General features: G+C 47.4%; 1 protein-coding gene across 1 annotated transcript; it reads right to left on the bottom strand.

The window, feature by feature from the left end:
• Positions 1–631: 631 nt before the first annotated feature.
• Kifbp (kinesin family binding protein) lies at positions 632–17,737 on the bottom strand. Its single transcript, XM_045137429.1, has 7 exons — positions 17,288–17,737; positions 13,243–13,341; positions 10,655–10,734; positions 9,797–9,980; positions 6,515–6,599; positions 4,333–4,448; positions 632–2,077 (listed from the first exon to the last, which is right to left on the bottom strand). The coding sequence occupies exons 1-7, from the start codon at positions 17,735–17,737 to the stop codon at positions 1,202–1,204; spliced, it is 1,890 nt and encodes a 629-aa protein (XP_044993364.1). The 3' UTR covers positions 632–1,201.
• Between the last annotated feature and the right edge of the window lie 4,638 nt (positions 17,738–22,375).

Here is a 22,375-nt window from a genome sequence, read left to right as displayed (position 1 = left end):
GCCTCTAGCCACTGCAAACCAATTCCAGATGCATACGGACCTTGAATTTTGTACTTCTTAAAATGACTAGCACCGGATGTGGTGGTGCATGTCTTTAATCCCAGCATTTGGGAGGCAGAGGTGGGAGGATCGTCATGAGTTTGAGGCCACCCTGAGACTACATAGTGAATTCCAGGTCAGCCTGGGCTAGAGTGAAACCCTACCTTGAAAACCAAAACCAAAAAACAACAGAAAAAGACTAGCATACGCTAACTATGCTAATTACCATGTGCATAGCATTTTCAACAGTGCCTACAGGATAGCTCCATTAGGATGATAAACTATAGCCAGTAAGATTTTCATGTTTAACTGTGCAATGTAATAAAGAAATACTTTTCTATGGCTTTGGATAAACTTAATCCCTTTGAAGTGTCAATAGGACCAAGAGCCAAGTATGGTGGCTGCCGGCTTACACATGTAATCCCAGCACTCAGGAGGCTGAGGCAAGAGGATCACTATGAGTTCGAGGCCAGCTTGGACTACAGAGTGAGTTCCAGGTCAGCCTGAGCTAGAGTGAGATTCTGCCTCAGAAAACCAAAACCAAACAATAATAAGACTAAGTTTTAAAAAAGAAACAAACAGGAAATGGAAGTTTTTATCAGTTGAAACAAGTCAATTTATTGTACTTGCAAGGCCATTACCTCCATAATCGAGATAAACTATTTTACAACAATTTAGTTTTTATTATTCTCAAAAGGGAAAGATTTCCTTGGGAACTTAGGAAAACGTGAGCATTTTAAAATGGGTGACCACAGGAAGTGCACTTTCTCAGAGTCAATGTATTAACAGGCTACTGACCAGGTGTGTTACTTGGTATTTTCCCTAGGATGAAATCTATCAAGCACTAGTCGACAAAGGACCTATATTTGGAAACTGAGGCAGGGAATGTTTACATTTCAATGGGAAAACAAGCAATCTAAGATGCAAAACATGTTTGCCTTGGTAAGACAATTTACATAATTAGGCATAAATTATCAGGTAACTTTATGTTGTTCACGGTTCCAGCAGTGGCTCCGGCCAGGTGCCTGACTTACGTGAACTTGCAGTGTACTGGACACACTGGTCTGGCCGTGGCCGTAACTGTCACGGTGGCCTGGGCCTGGTCACTGCGGGGACAATCACTTCGGCACTGCACATTTCCTTCCCTTCCAAACAAGGTTAGCTAAGTCAGGGCCATCTTGGCTCTGAACCGCTCCATCTTTGTCGGGAGAAGACCGACCATCTCTTTACTAAGTTCTAGCTCAACTTCTATCTCCTGGGCGGCCTCAGGGTGCGTCTCACAGTAATCGACAATGAACTTGTAATGTTCCAGCGACGTTGCCAGGTTTTCTAGCTCTTTCTTGGGATCTGCGGTGATGACTTTGCCATAAAGACGGGCCACGCGGAACTTGGCCAACATGGCGGGGCGGAGCACATCTTCCCCCAGGTGCTCGGGAAACACTTTGTTCGGGTCTCTCAGGGAGTCTAGGAAGAGCTGGTAGTACTTGAGCGCTGACTTATTCAGATTGTTGATCTTTTTCACGATGTGAGAATCAGGGTCCCTCAGCTTGTCCGCAATGGCCACCTTCAAGTCCATCATATCATAGTACGCGTGGGCGATTTCGAACTGGATCTGCCTGTTGACCAGCAGGTAGTACTGCGGGTTCAGGTCGACGAGCAGCGGCTCCAGCATGGCGATCCTGCGCTTGTGCATCTTGCACTGCCTCTCCAGGTCGGTTTCAAAGAACGCAAGCACCTTGAACAGGGCGCTGTGGTCCTGCACAACTTCGATGTGGTCTGTGACATACCCGTCGATCTGGAAGAACTCTTTGGCCTCCAAAACGTAGTGCTGGCCCAGCAGGAAAAGTTCCCTGGCTTCTTCGAAGTCCAGGGGCCTCAAGTAGCGCACCTTCTCCTCCACGGCGGAGATGGCGTCACACAGCTCGCCGCTCCCGAACTGCACGGCCTTCTTCCTGATGCTCTCCTCCTCGTCCAGCTCCTTCTTCCGCAACGCTCTGAGCTCCTGCTGCTTGTCGAAATCCAGCTCTCCGATGTTGTCCTGGAAGAGAATGGGAAGTTACGGTGGGGAAGGACACTCACCTCCTGCTGTCGGGTAACAGTGAACCAAAAACAAGCTAAAAAAAAAAGAGTTAACTTAAGCCAGGCACGCTGGGGTCCGTGTCTAACCCTGGCGCACAGGAGAGCAGGACAGGAGGCTCACAAGCTGCAGACAAGAATGGCCTCGCTCTAGCCCAGGCTGACCTGTGACTCACTACACACACGGTCCAAGACTGTCCATGAACTCACAGGATTCCTCCTACCGCACCCTCCGTGGTGCTGGGATTACAGGCGTGTGCCACCACACCTGGCTTACACTTAGGGTTTCTGACTCAAAACAAAAGCGATGGACTGGAGAGATGGCTTAATGGTTAAGGCACTTGCCGGAGAAGCCTAAGGATCAAGGTTTGATTCCCTAGTACCCACATAAGCCAGACACACAAGGTGGGATGTGCATCTGGAGTTTGTTTGTAATGGCTAGAGGTCCTGGTGTACCCGTTCTGTTTGCTTCCCTCTCTAAAATAAGTAATAAAATAAAATAATTAGCTGGGTGTGGTGGCCCATGTCTTTATCCCAGCACTTGGGAGGCAGAGGTAGGAGGATTGCCATGAGTCCAAGGCCACCCTGAGACCACTTAGTGAATTCTAGGTCAGCCTGGGCCACAGTGAGACCCTACCTTGAAAAACCAAATAAATAAATAAATAAAATAATAAAATAAAATCTTTTTTTTTTTTAAAAAAAAAAAAAGAAGGGCTGAATTGAACGGGAGTTCAACTACTCAGTACCCACATAAAGCCAGATGCAGGCTGGAGAGATGGCTTACTGTTAAGGTGCATGCCTGCGAAGCCCAAGGACCCTGGTTCCATTTTCCAGGTCACACATAAGCCAGATGCACATGGTGGCGTATGCATCTGGAGCTCGTTCCAGTAGCTAGAGGCGCTGGTGTGCCCATCCGCGCGCTCTCTCTCTCTCTCTCTAATAAAGTGGCACAGGCATCTGGAGTGCATTTGTAGTGGCAACAGCCCTGGGTGCTACACTCCTTTCTTTCTCTCTCCCCCCTTGCAAATAAATGCTGCACACGCATTTAATCCCAGCACTCAGGAGGCAGAGGTAGAAGGATCGCCATGAGTTCAAGGCCACCCTGAGTTTGTGAATTCCAGGTCAGCCTAGGTTAGAGTGAGACCTTACCTTAAAGATCCAAAAACTTAGCCGGGCGTGGTGGCACATGCCTTTAATCCCAGCACTTGGGAGGCAGAGGTAGGAAGATTGCCGTGAGTTCAAGGCCACCCTGAGACTCCATAGTGAATTGCAGGTCAGCCTGGACTAGAGTGAGACCCTACCTCGAAAAAAAAAAAAAAAAAAATCCAAAAACTTGGGCTGGAGAGATGGCTTAGCAGTTAAGGTGCTTTCCTGCAAAGCCAAAGGACCCAGGTTCGATTCCCCAGGACCCATGTAAGCCTGATGCATAAGATGGCAATGCATCTGGAGGTCATTTGCAGTGGCTAGAGGCTCTGGTGTGACAATTCCATCCCCATGTCTCTCTGGTAAATGGATAAATTAAAAAAAGAAATTAAAAAAAAAATCCAAAAACTTTTAGAAAAAGAGATGAAGGAAGGAATGAGAATAAGTAGGGATAATACAAAACAGAATTTAAATGACTTAGGGAAGGGCAGGAAAAGTTCTATGGAGTTTAAGGGAAGGAGATAATATCCATATGGGACAAAGAAATATTCATTCAATAATTAGTGTTTAAGCCAGGCATGGTGGCAGAATTCCTTTAATCCCAGCACTCGGGAGGCAGAGGTAGGAGAATTGCTGTGAGTTTGAGGCCACCCTGAAACTACATAATGAATTCCAGGTCAGCCTGAGCTACAGCGAGGCCCTACCTCAAAAAACAAAAACAAAACAAAAATCTGTTTGAGAAATTACTGTTTCTGAAGATAGTAACACAATTTGAATATGATGCAGATTCCATTTCCCAAGAAGCTTATATGCTAGCCAGAGGAAGGTCTGCCAGAAAGAGGCACTATTTTCTTTCAGTAGTTCTTGTCAGGTGTGGTGGTACATACCTGAAATTCCAGCATTCTGGAGGCCGAGGCAGGAGGATGGCAAGCTTCAGTCCAGCCTGGACTAGAGTGAGACATCGCGAGAACCCTAAGAACGGCAGACAGGTGCCAGGGTGTGCTGAGCACTGGCCACTGTGGCATGCTGCTCTGACCCCGAGGAAGAGGAAGAGGAAGAGGAAGGGAGGTGTACCTGCATGGAGAGCTGGGCGTTCTGCAGCAGCGCCAGGCAGTACTTGATCCAGCACCGCGCAATCTCGCCCTTTCTCTGGTGGTACAGCTCCGGCAGGTCCCCTTCCACTTCAGGAGCTAAGGCACACACAGGGCTCAGCGAACCTTCCAGAGGACCTCCCCTGCTCCGCACTGACTGCAGACGCAGCGGGGAGAAACCCACCCCAAATTCTACCACCACTGGCAAGTGCTAGCTGCCATCCTGTTTGCATGTTTATTTTTAGCTTTTTCTTTTTCTCTAGCTTGAAACCCTAATTTTTACCTATAGATAAAACATAAGAGCCAGGCATGGTGGCGCACACCTTTAATCCCAGCACTCGGGAGGCAGAGGTCGGAGGATCACCATGGGTTCTAGGCCACCCTGAGATTACATACTGAATTCCAGGTCAGCCTGGGCTAGAGTGAGACCCTACCTAGAGAAAAAAAAACCCACAAAAGAATGGCAGAAGCTGTGGTAGGTTTCTGTCATCTCAGCACAGTGACAGTGACATGGGAGGTGGAGACAGGAGAATTTCTTGGAAGTTCGTGGTAATTGTTACAAAGAACAGCAGTGTGAGAATGACATGAACATGCATACAGCACATACACACAAAAAATTCTTTGGCCTCCACACATGCACACACACCACATAACATACATACATTAAAAAAGGATATTAAGGAGGCAATTGATAAAACAGAAACAAGCACTACAAAAGGATTATATTAATATTATAGTTCCTGAATTTGCTAAGCATTCATGTTAGAAGTTATTGTACAAGAAGACTTAAGTATATGTATTGGCTGTTTTTTTTTTTTTTTTTGGTTTTTCGAGGTAGGGTCTCAATCTAGCTTAGGCTGACCTGGAATTCACTATGTAGTACTAGGCTTGCCTTGAGCTCTTGGCAATCCTACCTCTGCCTCCCAAGTGCTGGGATTAAAGGCATGAGTCACCATGCCCAGCTTTTTTTTTTTTTTTTTTTGGTTGTTAGTTTACTTTTTTGAGACAGGGTCTCACTCTGCAGGCTGGCCTTGAACTTGTGGCAATCCTTCTGCCTCAGCCTCCGGAGTGCTGGAAGTCCAGGCATGAACCATCACTCCTGGCTAAAGATATTCTTGTTCTTGGGAAATATAAACTCTAGTATTGAAGAATAAAGAAGCCTAATGTATGCAAGGTTCTCAAATGGTCCAGAAAGAATAATAAGATATAAGAACAATGCCGAAAATGTTAAAATTGGTGAATTAGGGAGGGCATTATGGTACTTCTGTTCTTACAAGTTTCCTAAAATTTAAAAGAGTTTCAAAATTCAAAACTATACTGTGGGGTTGGAGAGATGGCTGAGCAGCTGAAGGCTCCTGCTTGTACGGCTGCTGGCCAGAGTTGATTGCCCAGCCGATGCCAGTGGGGCAGCGCTCGTGCTCCCGACATGCCTACACAACGGGAGGCTCAAAGAGGACGGAGCACAGACACCACCGGCCCTCTGATCTCCACGCAGGCGCGGCAGCATGGGCGCCTCCTGTCCCCAAGGACATCCAACAGATACCTACACAGGGACCAGGGCATGGGGCACTCAACTATAATTCCAGCCCTTGGGAGGCTTAGACAGGATGATCTCAGTTCAATACCAACATGGGCTACGCAGCAAGAATGTCTTGATAAAAGCCTGTATGGGGCTGGGGAGCTGGATCCGACGTTAAAGGCACTTGCTTGCAAAGCCTGCCTGCCTGGATCGGTTCCCCAGTATCCACATAAAGCCAGATGCACAAAGTGGCGCGTGTGACTAGAGCTCATTTGCAGTAGCAAGAGGCCCTGGTGTGCCCATTCTCTCTGGTCTCTCTCAAATAAGTAAATGAAACATATATATTTTTAAAAATTTTTTGTTTATTTTTATTTAGTTATTTGACAGCGTCAGAGAGAGAGAAAGAGGCAGATAGAGGGAGAGAGAGAGAATGGGCACGCCAGGGCCTCCAGCCCCTGTGAACGAACTCCAGACGCGTGCGCCCCCTTGTGCATCTGGCCAACGTGGGTCCTGGGGAACCGAGCCTCGAACCGGGGTCCTTAGGCTTCACAGGCAAGCGCTTAGCCGCTAAGCCATCTCTCCAGCCCTGAAAACATATTTTTAAGGAAGGCTATATAATGAAGCATGCATGCATGCATGAACTTACTGTCTTCTGTGGTTTGGATTTTTCCAATTTGACCAAAAATAACATTAGCGGCTGACAAGCAGTGCCTGGCCTCCATGAAGCATAGCTGTTGGGGAAATGAATGAGAGTGAACGTAATGGCACAAAGCCTTCTTGCAACTGATATTTTTAAGCCATATATATATATATATATATATATATATATATATATATATATATATATATATATTCCCCTCCCCAAGGTAGGGTCTCATTGTAGCTCAGGCTGACCTGGAATTCACTATGTAGTCTCAAGGTGGCCTCAAACTCACAGCAATCCTCCTATTTCTGCCTCCTGAGTGCTGAGATTAAAGGCATGCACCACCATGCCTGGTATAACTGATATTTGCATATCTACTAATAAGGGGAAACTATACTATCAGGTAAAATCTGCCTAAGGAGGCCTTGTATAATTGCTAGACCTTAAGAAAATACAGAAAACACTCAGAATCATTTGGGAAAAAGCTATTAAAATAACAACGCCTCAAGCTCCTATAATCCAAACGGTGGAAAGGTTAGCGCCCGTTCTCCTGTAATCAACACATAGTCAGAACCACCTGACCTCCCACACTCAAACTGACTTGGCAAGCCCTTTAGGTTGGGCTAAATAGCCTGAGTTCCATGACTAATAAATTCTTAGACATCGGGCTGGAGAGATGGCTTAGTGGTTAAGGCGCTTGCCAACAAACCCAAAGGACTCAGGTTCAATTCTCCAGTACCCATGTAAAGCCAGATGCACAAGGTGACACATGTGTCTGGAGTCCATTTGCATAGCTGGAAGCCCTGGTGTGCCTATTCTCTCTATATTTCTGCCTCCTTCTTTCTCTCAAATAAATTAAAAAATATATTTTAAAAAAAATCTTAGACCTCTTACATTGCTACCCTGCAGAGGCAAAAGAGAATGAGATTCCTGTCTTCTAAATCTTTGGAAATGACAAGACAACGAGCTTTAAAGTCAACTGATGTCTACAGATGGACCTTATAGAACTGCTTTGCCAAAACACTGCAAGACCTCTTGTCAACAGAAACACTTCACTTCACATCTGTCAGGTGAGTCACGGGACCACCCAGCAGAGGAACAAAGCTGGAGTCTAACTTTCACTGGAAGCCACCCTCAGTACACAGAATTCCCACTTCGTATTAGAAAATATCAAAGACTTTCATGGTTGGTGGCTTTAAAAACCTTTGCACTCAACATGTCTCTCTCTGTGAGGGTGAATTTGGAAGCTGTCTGGAGAGCCGCCGGGTTCTGTGACAGGAGCACACGACACCTACACTCGTGGGCGTGAACTCCCAGCCTCACATGGCCCTCTGCGACCCCTTAACCACCACTGGCACTTCCTGTGAGCAACCACCTTTAGGAATGCACACTGCTCTGTACCCTCCAGGTGGCTGGTAAACGTGGGACTCTGGCACCCACCAGGTGGAGCCTCTCCAAGTAGCAAACCCCATCGCTGGAAGCAGATAATGATGACCGTGATACAAATGATGCCGCGCTTTGTTTGCAGCAAGGGAGAGAAAGAGAATGGGCGTGCCAGGGCCTCCACTGCAAACAAGCTCCAGACACACGTGCTGCCACCACGTGCATCGGGCTTATTACATGGGCCCTGGGGAATCAAACCTGAGTCCATAGGCTTTGCAGGCAAGCGCCTTAACTGCTAAGCCAACTCTCCAGTGATACTGCACCACATATAGATGTATTATATATATATATATATATACATATAATATATATATGTATATGTAATTTTTGTTTATTTTTAATCATTTATATGAGAATAACAGAGAAAGAGGCAGAGAGAGAGAGAGAGAATGGGCACACCAGGACCTCCAGCCATTGCAAACAAACTCCAGATGCATGTGTCACCTTATGCATCTGGCTTACATGGGTCCTGGGGAACTAAGCCTTGAACCAGGATCCTCAGGTGTCACAAGGAAGCGCTTAACCGTTAAGCCATTTGTCCAGCCCACGATCCTGCATTTTAAACATGGCTCAAATATCTCTTCTTCCAACATAACTAACTTAGCTATTTATAAAGCAGGTTTAAAAAGCATAACTGTGGGATGAAGGAGTTGGTCATAAAAATTATCACATGGGCTGGAGAGATGGCTTAGCGGTTAAACGCTTGCCTGTGAAGCCTAAGGACCCCGGTTCGAGGCTCAGTTCCCCAGGTCCCATGTTAGCCAGATGCACAAGGGGGCGCACGCGTCTGGAGTTCGTTTGCAGAGGCTGGAAGCCCTGGCGCGCCCATTCTCTCTCTCTCCCTCTATCTGTCCTTCTCTCTGTGTCTGTCACTCTCAAATAAATAAATAAATAAAAATTAAAAAAAAAATTATCACATGCTCCACATAAGTAATACTTAACAACTTCAAATATTTAATCACTTTAAAAGAATATCTAGACATCTTAGTATTGTTAGTATCCATGGAATTTACTCATTAATTAAAACCATAAAGACAGCAACAGGGAGGCGGAAGTAGAGGACTGCCATGAGTTCAAGACCACCCTGAGACTGCATAGTGAATTCCAGGTCAGCCTAGGCTAGGCTACCTCAAAAAAAAAAAAGGATTCAGTAGTAGAAACTAAAGGGTTAAAGAAATGGGTGTACTGAACACACACGAACATAGTCTAACCATGCTAATAAACATCAAAGCAGCCCAAGTCTGTCTCTGCGCAGTCACTCAGATGAAGCATGTCATGAAAACCTGGAGCTCTGGAACTCAGCAGAGGTTATTTTCAACATCAGAACATTATTATTAGAGAGAAGCCGCTTCTGAAAAATAACTGACATGCATCACATGCCTTTATCGAAGCCCACATTTAACAGTCAACTTCCTCAGACGAATTCGCAGTGACAAGATTACTATGACACAAAGATAAAACTGTGTCTCCAGTAAGATAGAATCTGAAATTTAAGGTAAGGCGCCGCTCAAGTGACCTGAGGAGTGTGCTCACGGCAGGTCTTAGGTAACTCACAGTTGAAGGCACTAGTGATTTCTGCGCCATGATAAAACTCAGTGTTTGCAGATTAGAAAGTACTTATGCAACAAAACGCTACAAAAATGTAGTATGGTAGCAACAAGGCTGTTCTTTCTAACCCATTTTATGTGACAAAATGCAAGAAATATAAGCTGTTTTTTTTTTCTCTCTTTCCGAGGCAGAGTCTTGCTCTAGCTGTTTTGAAAGCGGACGGTTTCAAAGCACCATGGGTCCCCACGTATGCCCACCACCGAGGCTGCTAGAGAACGACCTGGGCAAGCTCACCTTGTTGATGTAAAACTGCGACAGCGTGGCCGCATTAATAGCCCACTCCATGGGATGGTAGGCGCTGTGCTCGAGCTGGCGCTTCAGGGTGCTGTGGCAGTAGTGGGCGGCCTTCTCAAACATCTCCATGTGCTGGTAGACTTGAGCCAGGTAGTAGAGGTTGTGAGTGTAAACCTTCTCAAACCTGAGAGGAGAGAACACACGGGCTTCATGGAGGAAGGCAACTTCACACCTATTCGTCTTGATCCTCCCAACCCTTTCAGTTGTGCTGGGATCTCCAAGTCCTGGATTTGAACGAAGTCACAAAACCTGTACGTGGCAAAGGGAGGCTCCATTCCTGTAAGACTCACACTGACACAGTGAACAGCCCACCTCCTCAGATGATCATCTCAGCCACAGCAGTTGGGCACATTGTGATGTCTTTATTTTTTACAATATTTTATTTATTTGAGAAGGAAAGAGAAAGAGACAGAGTATGGGCATGCCAGGGCCACTAGCCACTGCAAATGAACTCCAGGCACATACGCCACTTTGTGCATCTGACTTAAGGTGGGTTGTGGGGAACTGAACCCAGGTCCTTAGGTCTTGTAGGCAACACCTTAACCACGGAGCTATTTCTCCAGTCCACACACTGCCAATTTCTTTTTCTTTTTTTAGTTTATTTATTTAAAAGAGAGGGAGAATGGTGTACCAGGGCCTTCAACAGCTGCAAACAAAATCCAAATGCATGTGCCACTTGTGCATCTGGCTTATGTGGGTCCTGGGGAATCGATCCTGTGTCCTTTGGCTTTGCAGGCAAGGGCCTTAACTGCTAAGCCATCCCTCCAGCCCCACACTGCAATTTCTATCCCTCCTGACCTTTTGGATCTCTCCTGTTCAGTCAGCTTCTCCTCTTCAGGAAGGAAGTGCTCAGTAGGGTCCAGAGGAGGACTTCCAATCTAGGATTAAAGCAGAAAGCTCTTTACAGTAAACAGTAGAGACAGGGCGCCCTCTTCTGAATAAACTGAGGAAGTGAGAAGCTTTATTTTGAGAATGGAACTCACTGTGTAACTCTCAGGCTAGCCTCAAACTCCTGATTCTCTTGCCTCAGCATCCCAAGTGGGACCATAAGCACACCTCACTAAACCTGAGTCTCATCATTTTCCAGTTACACTGGCTGACCAATGAGCTCCAGTGACCCTCCTCTCAGCGCTAAGGTGAGTCATACACGACACTGCCTAGTTTTTATTTCTAGTTTTTTAGTTTTTCGAGGTAGGGTCTCACTCTAGCGCAGGCTGACCTGGAATTCATTATAAAGTCTCAGGGTGGCCTTGAACTCTCGGCAATCCTCCTACCTCTGCCTCCCAAGTGCTGGGATTAAAGACGTGTACCACCAGGCCCGACTAAAATATTTTTATGTGTTTGCAAGTACAGGAGGGAGAGACAGAGAGGGGGAACAGGTATGCCAGGGCATCTTGCAACTGCAAATAAACTCCAGGTGCATGCGCCACCTTGCGCATCTGGCTCATGTGGGTCCTGGAGAATGGAGCCTGGGTCCTTTGGCTTTGCACCTGCTCAGCTTCTGACGTGGGTGCTGGCATCAAACTCAGGTCTTCATGCTTGCACTGCAAGCACTCATGCCTGCTGCGCCGGCTCCCCAGCCCCAAACTAGCATTTTACTATCCGATTTTTTTTTTTTTAATTTGAGAGCAGCAGAGAGAGAAAGAAAGAGGTAGACAGAAAGGGAATGGGTGCACCAGGGCCTCCAGCCACTGCAAACGAACTCGAGATGCATGTGCCACCTTGTGCATCTAGTTAAGGTGGGTCCTGGGGAATCAAGCCTCAAACCAAGGTCCAGGCTTCACAGGCAAGCGCTTAACTGCTAAGCCATCTCTCCAGCCCTACTAATGGATTTTAAAGCAGGTAAATGTGACAAATACTAAACACAGAAAAGTACTGTGCCTGATGATTTCCTTCACGTAAAAAAAAAAAAAAAAGAAAAAGAAAAAACATGGTAGCACAGTGGCTTGTCATCTTTGCAGGGCTGTGAACCTCCAAAAGTGAGAGTCCAACTGAAGTTCTACATATCCAAGAATGTGCACAGCACTCCCAGGCGAGGCGGCGCACAGCTTTAATCCCAGCACTTGGGAGGCAAAGGTAGGAGGATCGCCATGAGTTTGAGACCACTCTGGGACTACAAAGAATTCCAGAATTCCAGGTTAGCCTGAGCTAGAGTGAGACCCTACCTTGAAAAAAAAAGTAATAAATAAATACACACACACACACACACACACACACGCAGCACTCCTCACAGTGGGGCGAGTGGAGGAACAGCAAGTACACTGGACCCAGTATCCTTCTGACCTGTTTTCATTTTTTTTGAATTAATTAAGGTTTTTTTTTCGAGGTAGGGTCTCCCTCCCAAATAAATAAATAAAAATTTGAAAGCCTGTAATCTTCAATATGCAATGCGTTCAGCTATTAGGTAACTTCCCAGACTGCTGCATAGAGAAATCATACCAATATCACAAACAAGGGATTCACTATTTCAATGTTTTTTTATTTATTTGAGAGACCGAATGGCTATGGGACTCACTCTCTAGTCCCAAACTGGCTTCAGACCCACAGTGCTCCTCCTACCTCTGCCTCCTAAGTGCTGGGATTACATGTGACATTTGGCTACACCAGGGCTTCTTAACCACTACAAATGAACTCCAGACGCATGTACCACTTTGTACATCTGATTTTACATGGGTACCTGGAAATCGAACATAGGCTGGCAGGCTTCATAAACAAGTGCCTTTAACTGACAAGTCATCTCTCCAGCCTCAATTGTGCATGTATATTTTAAAAAATATATTTTTAAATTTATTTGACAAAGAAAGGAAAAGAGAGAGAGAATGGGCATGCCAAGGCCTCCACCCACTGCAGACAAACTTCAGACACATACGTCCCTTGTGCATCTGGCTAACGCAGGTCCTGGGGAATCAAAACTGGGTCCTTTGGCTTTGCAGGCAAATGCCTTAACTGCTAAGCCATCCCTCCAGCCCATGTGTGTATATTTTGATTCTTTTTTCAGGCCTGGCCTCACTCTGTAGCCCAGGCTGGCCTCGAATTCATGTCGATTCTCCTACCTCCATCTCCCAAGAGCTGAAATTAGAGCTATAAATGAAGAATTCTTTACTTTTGTTTGTTTTGAGGTAGGGTTTCACTATAGCCCAGGCTGACCTGGAATTCACTATATAGTCTCAGGGTGGCCTCGAACGCACAGTGATCCTCCTACCTCTGCCTCCCGAGTCCTGGGATTAAAGGCATGTGTCACCACACCCAGTGAGAATGATGCTTTTTTTTGGGGGGGGGAGGGGAGAAATGTGTGCACCGACACACCCTGCTCAAGTGAGAAATTCTTAACCAATCCTTGACTAGTGTCAGTGCAAACTTGGAATTTTACCTGGCAGGTAACTTACCTCCTTCATATACTGGTTATACAGAGCCTCTGACGACTCTAGATAGGCCTTAGCAGTTTCAATTTCTTCTCTTTCAGACCACAAGATACCCAGGTTGTTCTGGAAAATATAGAAAGAAAAACAAAAAGTTTTTAAATATTTTATTTACTTATTTGCAAGCAGAGAGACATACATACAGAGAATGGGCACGTCAGGGCCTCCAACCCCTGCAAACAAAGTCCAGACGCACGTGCCACCTTGTGCATCTGGCTTATGTGGGTCCTGGCAAATTGAACCTGGGTCCTTTGGCTTTGCAGGAAAGTGCCTTAACCACTAAAAAAAATATCTCCAGCCTCCCACCAAAATGATTTTTTTTTGTTGTTGTTGTTGTTTTGTTTTTTCAAGGTAGGGTCTCACTCTGGTCCAGGCTGACCTGGAATTAACTCTGTCATCTCAGGGTGGCCTTGAACTCATGGCAATCCTCCTACCTCTGCCTCCCGAGTGCTGGGATTAAAGGCGTGCGCCACCACGCCTGGCTCCCGAAATGATTTTTTTAAAAAAATGAAAGAGAGAAAGTATAGATGCACCAAAGCCAGTTGCTACTGCAAACTAACTCCAGACACACGTACCACTTTGTGTATCTGGGTTTAAGTGGGTGCGGGACAGCCGAACATGGTCACTAGGCTTCACAAGCATGTGCCTTTAACTGCTGAGTCCTCTCTCCAGCCCCAAAATGACATCTTAAGATCCATGAACGTAACTTTCATAGTTTCAAAGGCAATATTTATTGATCAAATACTAATGGAGTTTGATTAGTAAGAGAAGAGCGGCAAAGAGCGAGTGGGCATGCCAGGGCCTCTTAAGCCACTGCAGATAAACTCTAGGCTCAGGAACCACCTTTTGAATTTGGCTTATGGAGGTACTGGGAAATCGAATCTGAGTCCTTTTGCAGGCAAGCATCCTAACCACTAAGCTATCTCTCTGGACATCAGGCCATCATCATCATTATCACCATTATTATTGTTGGTTTTTTTTTGACTTTTTGAGGTAGGGTCTCACTTTAGCCCAGGCTGACCTGGAATCCACTATGTAGTCGCAGGCTACCTCCTGCATGCTAGGGTCAAAGGTGTGCGTCACCACACCTGGCATTATTATTATTTTGAAACACAGTCTTCATTATGTAGCCCTGTTCAGTTTCACGAGATAGACCAAGATGGCTTTGAACTCTCAGTGATTCCCCCTGCCTCTGCCACCAGAGGGTTGGGATTACAGGTGTGAGCTACCATGCCCTGGGATAATAAATAATAGTATTTTTAAAAATAATTTTTATTATTTATGGCGGGGGAGGGAGGGAGAGAATGGGCATGGCAAGGTCTCTAGCCACTTGGATGTATGATCTATGCAAGGGATTAAACCATTTGCGGGGGGTGGGGGGCGACAAGATCTCACATTATAGCCCAGGCTAGTCAAACAAACTCCAGATGCATGCACCACCATGTGTATCTAAGCTTATGTGGGTTCCGGGGAATCAAACTGGAATCCTTAGGCTTTGTAGGTAAACACCTTAACCACTAAGCCATGTCTCCAGGCTCTTTTTAAAAAATTTTTTTTTTGTTTATTTATTTATTTATTTATTTGAGAGAGAGAGAGACAGATAGAGAGGGAATGGGCACGCCAGGGCTTCCAGTCACTGCAAACAAATTCCAGACACGGGCGCCCCCTTGTGCATCTGGCTAACGTGGGTCCTGGGGAATCAAGCCTTGAACCGGGGTCCCTAGGCTTCACAGGCAAGCACTAAGCCATCTCTCCAGCCCAGGCTCTATTTAAAAAAAAAAACACAACACTTTAATAAATGATTTAAAAATATATTATTTATCTGAGAGACAGACAGACAGACAGACATGGCAGGCCAGGGCTTCCTGCCACTACAAAGGAACTCCGGGTGCAGGTGCCATTTGGTGCATCTGGCTTTACGTGGGTACTGGGGAATGGAACTCCAGCTGTTGGGCCTGACAAGCAAGCTCTTTTAACCACTAAGCCATCTCTCCAGCCTCCAACTATTCGTAACACTGATCATACTAGTATAGTAACTAGCTGCTAAGATGGACCACACCTCCCGCCCCCCCACCCCAATAACACGCGTCTAGGGTTCCTTTGCAGTGGCTATATATAGGCCCTGGCATGCCCATTCTCTCTCTCAAATATATACCCATCCAGCTTTATGTGGGTGATGGGGGAACTGAACCCCATCCCACACACTTTGCAAGCAAGTGCCTTTAATGGCTGAACCATCTCCCCAGGCCCTGGGTTTTCTTTCTCCTTGTAGAAGGCACGAGACGTGGGTGGTGAAGGGGAGGAGCTGGAAAGCATGCTACAAGAGGGAGCAGGAGGCCAGGACACTAAGCGTTCTGCCCACCAGCGCTTTCCATAGCAGCAAAGCGATCTTTCAGCTGGAGGCCAATGTTGGATGTGTGATCTATGCAAGGGACTAAACCATTTGCGGGGGGGGGGGGGGGGGGGGGCCGATCTCACACTATAGCCCAGGCTAGTCAAACTTACAGCCATCTTCCTGCCTCAGCTTCTTCATTGGGAGTATTACAGGCATGAGCCACCATACTTGGCTAGGGAATTCAGTCTTTAAAATTTAAGAGTTTTTATTTTTATTATTATTTATTTGAGAGGGAGGGGGGGCAAATAAGGAGGCAGGGCCTCTAGCCACTACAAACCATCTTCAGAGGTGCGCACCACCTTGTGCATATGGCTTATCTGGGTCCTGGGGCATCATACCAGGGCCCTTTGGCTTTAACAGGCAAGTGCCTTAACAGCTAAGACATCTCTCCAGACCTGATTTTTGAGGCAGGGTCAATCCAGCCTAGGCTACACTCTGTAGGCCAGTCTAGCGTCAAACTCGTGGCCATTCTCCTGCCACAGCCTTCCAAGTACTGGGATAACAGGTGTGACCCGTCACACACGATGGATGTGGGAGATAAAAGTCTTTAAGATTGGGGCTAGAGAGATGGCTAAGTAGTTAAGACCCTTGCTTGCAAAGCCTAACAACCCAGGTCCAATTCCCCAATACTCACGTAAAGACTGATGCACAAAATGGCACATGCATCTGGAGTTCATTTGCAGTGACTGAAGGCCCTGGTGTGCCCATTCTCTCTGGCTGTCTCTCTGCTTGCAAATAAATAAAAATGTATTTTTTTAAAAGTCTTGGGCTGGCCGGGTTTGGTGGCACATGCCTTTAATCCCAGCACTTGGGAGGCAGCGGTAGGAGGGACACGATGAATTCGAGGCAACCCTGAGAATATACAGTCAATTCCAGGTCAGCCTGGGCCAGCGTGAGACCCTAACTGGAAAAACAAAGTAAACAAACAAAAAAATCTTGGGCTGGAGAGATGGTTCAGCAGTTAAGGCCATTGACTGCAAAACCTAACCTGGATTCAATTCCCCATGACCCACATAAAGCCAGATGCACAAAGTGCACATGCATCTGGAGTGAGTTTGCAGCACACCCAATCTGTACCTCTTCTATCTTTCTGTGCTTGCAAATAAATAATAATAAAGTCTTTGAGAGCCGGGCGTGGTGGCGCACGCTTTTAATCCCAGCACTCGGGAGGCACAGGTAAGAGGATCGCCGTGAGTTCGAGGCCACCCTGAGACTTCAGTGAATTCCACGTCAGCCTGGACTAGAGCAAGACCCTACCTCGAAAAACCAAGCACCAGTCTTTAAGATTGACTTTATTTTTTAAAAATATCTCATTTATTTATTTGAGAGAGAGAAAGAGGCGCACGCGTGGGGTGGGTGGGGGCGCACCAGGGCCTCCAGCCACCGCAAACGAACTCCAGACGCGTGCACCCTCCTGTGCATCTGGCTTACGTGGGTCCCTGAGATTCGAACCGGGATCCTCTGGCTTTGCAGGCCAGTGCCTTAACCGCTAAGTCATCTCTCCAGCCCAAGACTGGCTGTTTATTCACCGCTCCCCCCCGCCCCCCGCGCAACTCCGAGGCCGGTTCCACAGCTGGAAGACCGACCACTGGGTGCCCCGGGCGGGCTGGAGCTCACCTGCGCCTGGATGTAGAGCGAGATGCAGTCGTGCGAGAGGCGGTACCTGCGCAGCAGCCGCAGGCTCTTCACCAGGTGCTCCTCGCCGGCCGACAGCTCCTCGGTGTCGATGTGGTTCACGCCCAGGTGGAACTCGATCACCGCCAGCCGCAGCGCGCGCTGGGCCGCGGGGCCCGCGACCTCCAGCGGGGCGGCGGCGGGGGCGGCGGGCGGGCCCAGGGCGTGCTCCCCGGCGCCCGCCTCGGCGCGCGGGCCCCAGTCCTCGTCGTCGTCGTCGTCGTCGTCGGGCGCCGGCCCGAGCAGCGCCTTCACCTCCTCGAGCAGCGCCCGCGCGCTGTACTTGGACTTGTACGGCTCCTTCTCGGGGTTCCGGCGCAGCTCCAGCCGCGCCAGCGCCAGCGCCGCCTGGAACTTCTCCCGGACCTCGGCGCACGGCCCGCTGCTCGCCATAGCGGCCTCCGCGGCCCCGACGACGCCCGGCTCCCGCGGTCCCGCCGGCCTCCCCGCTTTACGACGCCTCACTTACGGCCGCGGTAACCAAACGGAGTCGGCCCAGGCAACCGCGATATGCTCGGCGGGGACCAATGGGAAGGCGAGCCGGTCGCCCATAACAACTGTCGTCACGGGGATGAAGCTGTCCGAGAGGGTGACTGCGCGCCCGGCCCCGCCCCCTCCCCCCCCCCCCCCCCCCCCCCCCCCCGGCAGTCCTCTCTGCTGCTTGGCTCTGAGGATGAGAATGTGGGCGGTATCCCAATGGTAGAGTACCTACCTGCTTTGCATGCATGGGGCCAGGAGTTCAAGCCTCAGTACCGGGGGGGAAAAAAAAAAAATTAGTGGTTTAAGGCACGAGCTTGCAAAGCCAAAGGACCCAGGTTCGATTCCCCAGTACCCACGTAAGACAGATGCACAAGGTAGAACATGCATCTGGAATTCTTTTGCAGCGGGTTGAAGGACCTGACCCATTCTTTCTCTCTCTCTCTCAATAAATAAGTAAAAATATTTTTAAAACTGGGTAAGGTGGCTCTGTCTGTATGTACTCCCAGCATTTGGGAGACCACACTGGGATAGTGAAACCCTGCCCCCAAAAGCCAAACAAAAGCCGGGCGTAATGGTGCACGACTTTAATCCCAGCACTCGGGAGGCAGAGGTAGGAGGATCACCGTGAGTTCGAGGCCACCCTGAGACTACATAGTGAATTCCAGGTCAGCCTGAGCCAGAGTGAGACCCTACCTCGAAAAACAAACAAACAAAAACAAACAAAAAAAGAAGCAGATCCATCAATACCTGCTTAAAAATTTTTTAATTTATTTGAAAGAGGGTGGAAAATGGGCGTGCAATGGCCTCTAGCCACAGCAACTAAACTCCAGATGCATGTGCCACCTTGTGCTTCTGGCTTTATGTGGGTCCTGGGGAATTTAATCTGGGTCCTTTGGCTTTGCCAGCAAGCTCCTTAACCTCCAAGTCATCTTTCCAGCCCAATACCTGCTACTTAAAACAAAGCTTAGAGAGAGATAAAGAATATGGGCATGCCAGAGCCTTCAGCTGCTGCAAACAAACTCCAGACGCATCCTGTGCAGCTGGCTTATGTAGTCCTGGGTCCTTTGGCTTTGCAAGCAAGCTCTTTAACTGCTAAGCCATCTCTCAAGTCCTACCTGCTGCTTTTGGGAAGTGATTTTTGCAACAAGGTCTCTCTTTTGGCCTCAAACTCCATGTTCTCCTGCCTTGGGACCCGAGTGTCACCTCGAGGGGGATTCCAGGCATGAACCATTATGCCACTTACTACTATTCTCGTGACTCTTGCTTTTCAAGGTAGGATCTCTCTCTAGCCCAGGCTGACCTGTAACTGACAATGTGGTCTCAGACTGGCCTTGAACTCACAACAGTCCTTTTAGCCTCCCACAGTGTTAGGATTAAAGGCGTGGACCACCACTCCGGGCTGTAACTTTTTTCATTGTTTTTGAGGTAGGGTCTCACTTTAGCCCAGCCTAACCTGGAATTCACTTTGTCTCCTACCTCTGCCCCATGAGTGCTGGGGTTCAAGTCTTGTGTCACCACACCTGGCCTTTTTTTTTTTTTTTTTTTTGAGACAGGATGTTGCCATGTAGCCCTGCCTGGTTGGTTCTTGCTATGTAGCACAGGGTGGCTTTGAACTCACGCAATCCTACCTCAGTTTCCCACATTCTAGGACTGCAGGCATGCGCTGCCACAACCTCTTCATTGAAGGTCGCGATTATAAAAAGCACTATGATAGACAAGTGTTTCAATTCTGAAATACTGGCGTGTACAACTGTTCAAGGCAACTCCTGCCATGACAGCCACCTCATGCATGGTTTTTTTCCATCACATACCTTCAGAAATTACTATCCAAAGAGATAAAATATTAACTATTAGGGCTTAGTTGTGAATGTGCTTTGATACACAATTTTGGTTTCCCCCCTTCCTTCCTGACTGGATTCTAGACTGGCCTCAAACTCGCTATCAAGGGTGACCATGAACTCCTGAGTTATTTACAGTAAAATAGGAATCAATTGTCTACCCTTTAAATGGTGGTGTTCTTGAGGATTCCTCCCTAGCCTTATCCTTTGGAAATTGTATCCATTTCCAGAATGTTATACATGCTGCTCTCATTTCCAGTGCAGAAGGATCCTGAACTCTACTGAAACATTCAGTCCAAAATGTCAATGCTCAGTCCTTTTATTTTCTATGAATTACCCCCCCCCCCAAGGTAGGGTCTTACTCCAGCCCAGGCTGACCTGGAATTCACTCTGTAGTCTCAGGGTGACCTCGAACTCCCGACAATCCTCCTACCTCTGCCTCCTGAGTGCTGGGATTAAAGGCGTGTGCCACCACGCCCAGCCTTCTATGAATTTTTTAACTGTGTTTTTTAATTTTATTTGAGAGTGACAGAGAAAGAGGCAGATAGAGAATGGGCACGCTAAGGCCTCAAGCCCCTGCAAACGAATTCCAGATGCATGTGCCACCTTGTGCATCTGGCTTACGTGGGTCCTGGGGAATTAAGCCCGGAACTGGGGTTCACAGGCAAGCACTTAACTGACAAGCTAGCTCTCCAGCCCTTCTATGAACTTTTTGAGACAGGGTCTCACTATGTAGTTCTGGGCTGGCTTTGAGTTTACAGCAATCCTCTTTCCTCAACCTCCCAAATATGATAAAAGGCATGATCCACCATGTCCGGCTTTTAAACGTTATTTTTGCATGTGTGTGGTATGCCCGATGTGCGGAGGCCAGAGAACCTCAGGTGTCTTCAACTGCACATCCATGTTTGCTTGGGGTCCCTCACCGACCCTGGAGCTGATCAGCGAGACCTGTGCCTCTCATCTGCACTCACCACAGGACTGGGGTTATGCGTGTGTGGGGACAGAACTCAGGTGGTCTCAGGCCCTCATGCTTGAGTGCCCCCTCAGTGCCTCTTTAATACTACATATAACCTACATAGGTCTGTTTCTTTTAAATATGACAATCTACAAACATATAACCTATGCGTGGAATCCCAAGCATCTTTGGCCTCCTAGCCTAGGCGGACCTGTATTTCACTATGTGATCTCAAGTTGACCTTGAACTCACAGCGATCCTCCTACAGACCTCTCAAAGGTGGGATTAAAGGCATGTGCCACCATGCCTGGCTCCAAGCACCTTCTTTTTGAGACCAGTCCCAGGGAGCTGTGCCTGCCCTGCAGGGAAATGGTGTTGATGCACACGTCAGGAGATGAATCCACTGGAGTGTGTGATACTCCGGGGTCAGGCGCTGCACGTAGCTCAGTAGAGTGTCTGCAAGAGGCATGCTCAGGGGGTACTTTTACTGGAGGAGTGGAAATGGCTCAGCAGAATTCCCCACCCTACACCAGCAGCCCCATTTTTGCAGCTAGGGCTTGTTAGGGTTGTTGCTTTCATTAGATAAGAGGCGGAGGCGTTGGTGTTCCAGGCCCAGCCTGCTTGGAGGCAAAGCAGTTTTGTTCTGAGGCTGGAACAGCTCCACAGAACCATCTGTCACACAGTGATGTCCACAGTGCCTTCCCTGTGAATCCTACTGGGAGAAATGAGGTCAGCGTCCTATTTCTGCTGAGGTTAATCTTGATCATCTGGTCCAAGTGTCTGCCAGATTTCTCTACTTACTGTAAGATAACCATTGCCCCTGTAAAAATGAAATATTTTTGAAGAGCTATGTTGAGGTCCTGTTTCAAAAAAGTGAATAAGGCCGGAGAGCTAGCTCAGTGGTTGACACTTGCCTGCAAAACCTAACAACCCTAGTTTCCTAGACATACATAAAACCAGTGCAAAGTGACACATACATCTGGATTTTGTTTTCAGCAGCTACAGGACCTTTCTCGCTGCTTGCAAATAAAATATTTTTTTATTTTTTAAAATTTTATTAGCATTTTCCATGATTATAAAAAAAAATCCCATGGTAATTCCCTTCCTCCCCCCCACTTTCCCCTTTGAAATTCCATTCTCCATCATATTACCTTCCCATCTCAATCATTGTACTTACATATATACAGTATCAACCTATGCAGTACCCTCCTCCCTTCCTTTCTCTTCCTTTACGTCTCCTTTTTAACTTATTTGCCTCTGCTACCAAGTATTTTCATTCTCACGCAGAAGCCCAGTCATCTGTAGCTAGGATCCACATATGAGAGAGAACATGTGGCGCTTGGCTTTCTGGGCCTGGGTTACCTCACTTAGTATAAACCTTTCCAGGTCCACCCATTTTTCTGCAAATTTCATAACTTAATTTTTCTTTACCGCTGAGTAGAACTCCATTGTATAAATGTGCCACATCTTCATTATCCACTCAGCAAATAATTTTTTTTTTTTCAAGGTAGGACATCACTCTAGACCAGCTTGACCTAGAATTCACTATGTTGTCTCGGGGTGGCCTTGAACTCAGTGATCCTCCTACCTTTGCCTGCCAAGTGCTGGGATTAAAGATATGCGCCACCATGCCCGGATCATTAACTCTTTCTAATTTAAAGCCCGTTGGTTTTCCTGTCCTGTTTCAGTTTGTGAGTCCCTCCAGAAGTGGGCTTGGGCTTCGGACACTCAAGTTCTCTCCCATAATTCCTGGGACAT

This window comes from Jaculus jaculus, chromosome 18, assembly GCF_020740685.1.
Source record: "Jaculus jaculus isolate mJacJac1 chromosome 18, mJacJac1.mat.Y.cur, whole genome shotgun sequence".
Lineage (NCBI taxonomy): Eukaryota > Metazoa > Chordata > Mammalia > Rodentia > Dipodidae > Jaculus > Jaculus jaculus.
The sequence above is the reverse complement of the archived record's forward strand: the minus strand, read 5'-3'. Positions and strand labels throughout refer to the sequence as shown.

Coding starts and splice junctions, on each gene's coding strand:
- Kifbp (XM_045137429.1), bottom strand. CDS start 17,737: ATGGCGAGCAGCGGGCCGTGCGCCGAGGTCCGGGAGAAGTTCCAGGCG. Junction 4,449..6,514: donor AATCCAAACCACAGAAGACA/GTAAGTTCATGC, acceptor TGTGTGCCTTAG/CTCCTGAAGTGGAAGGGGAC. Junction 2,078..4,332: donor ACGCCCAGCTCTCCATGCAG/GTACACCTCCCT, acceptor ATTCTCTTCCAG/GACAACATCGGAGAGCTGGA.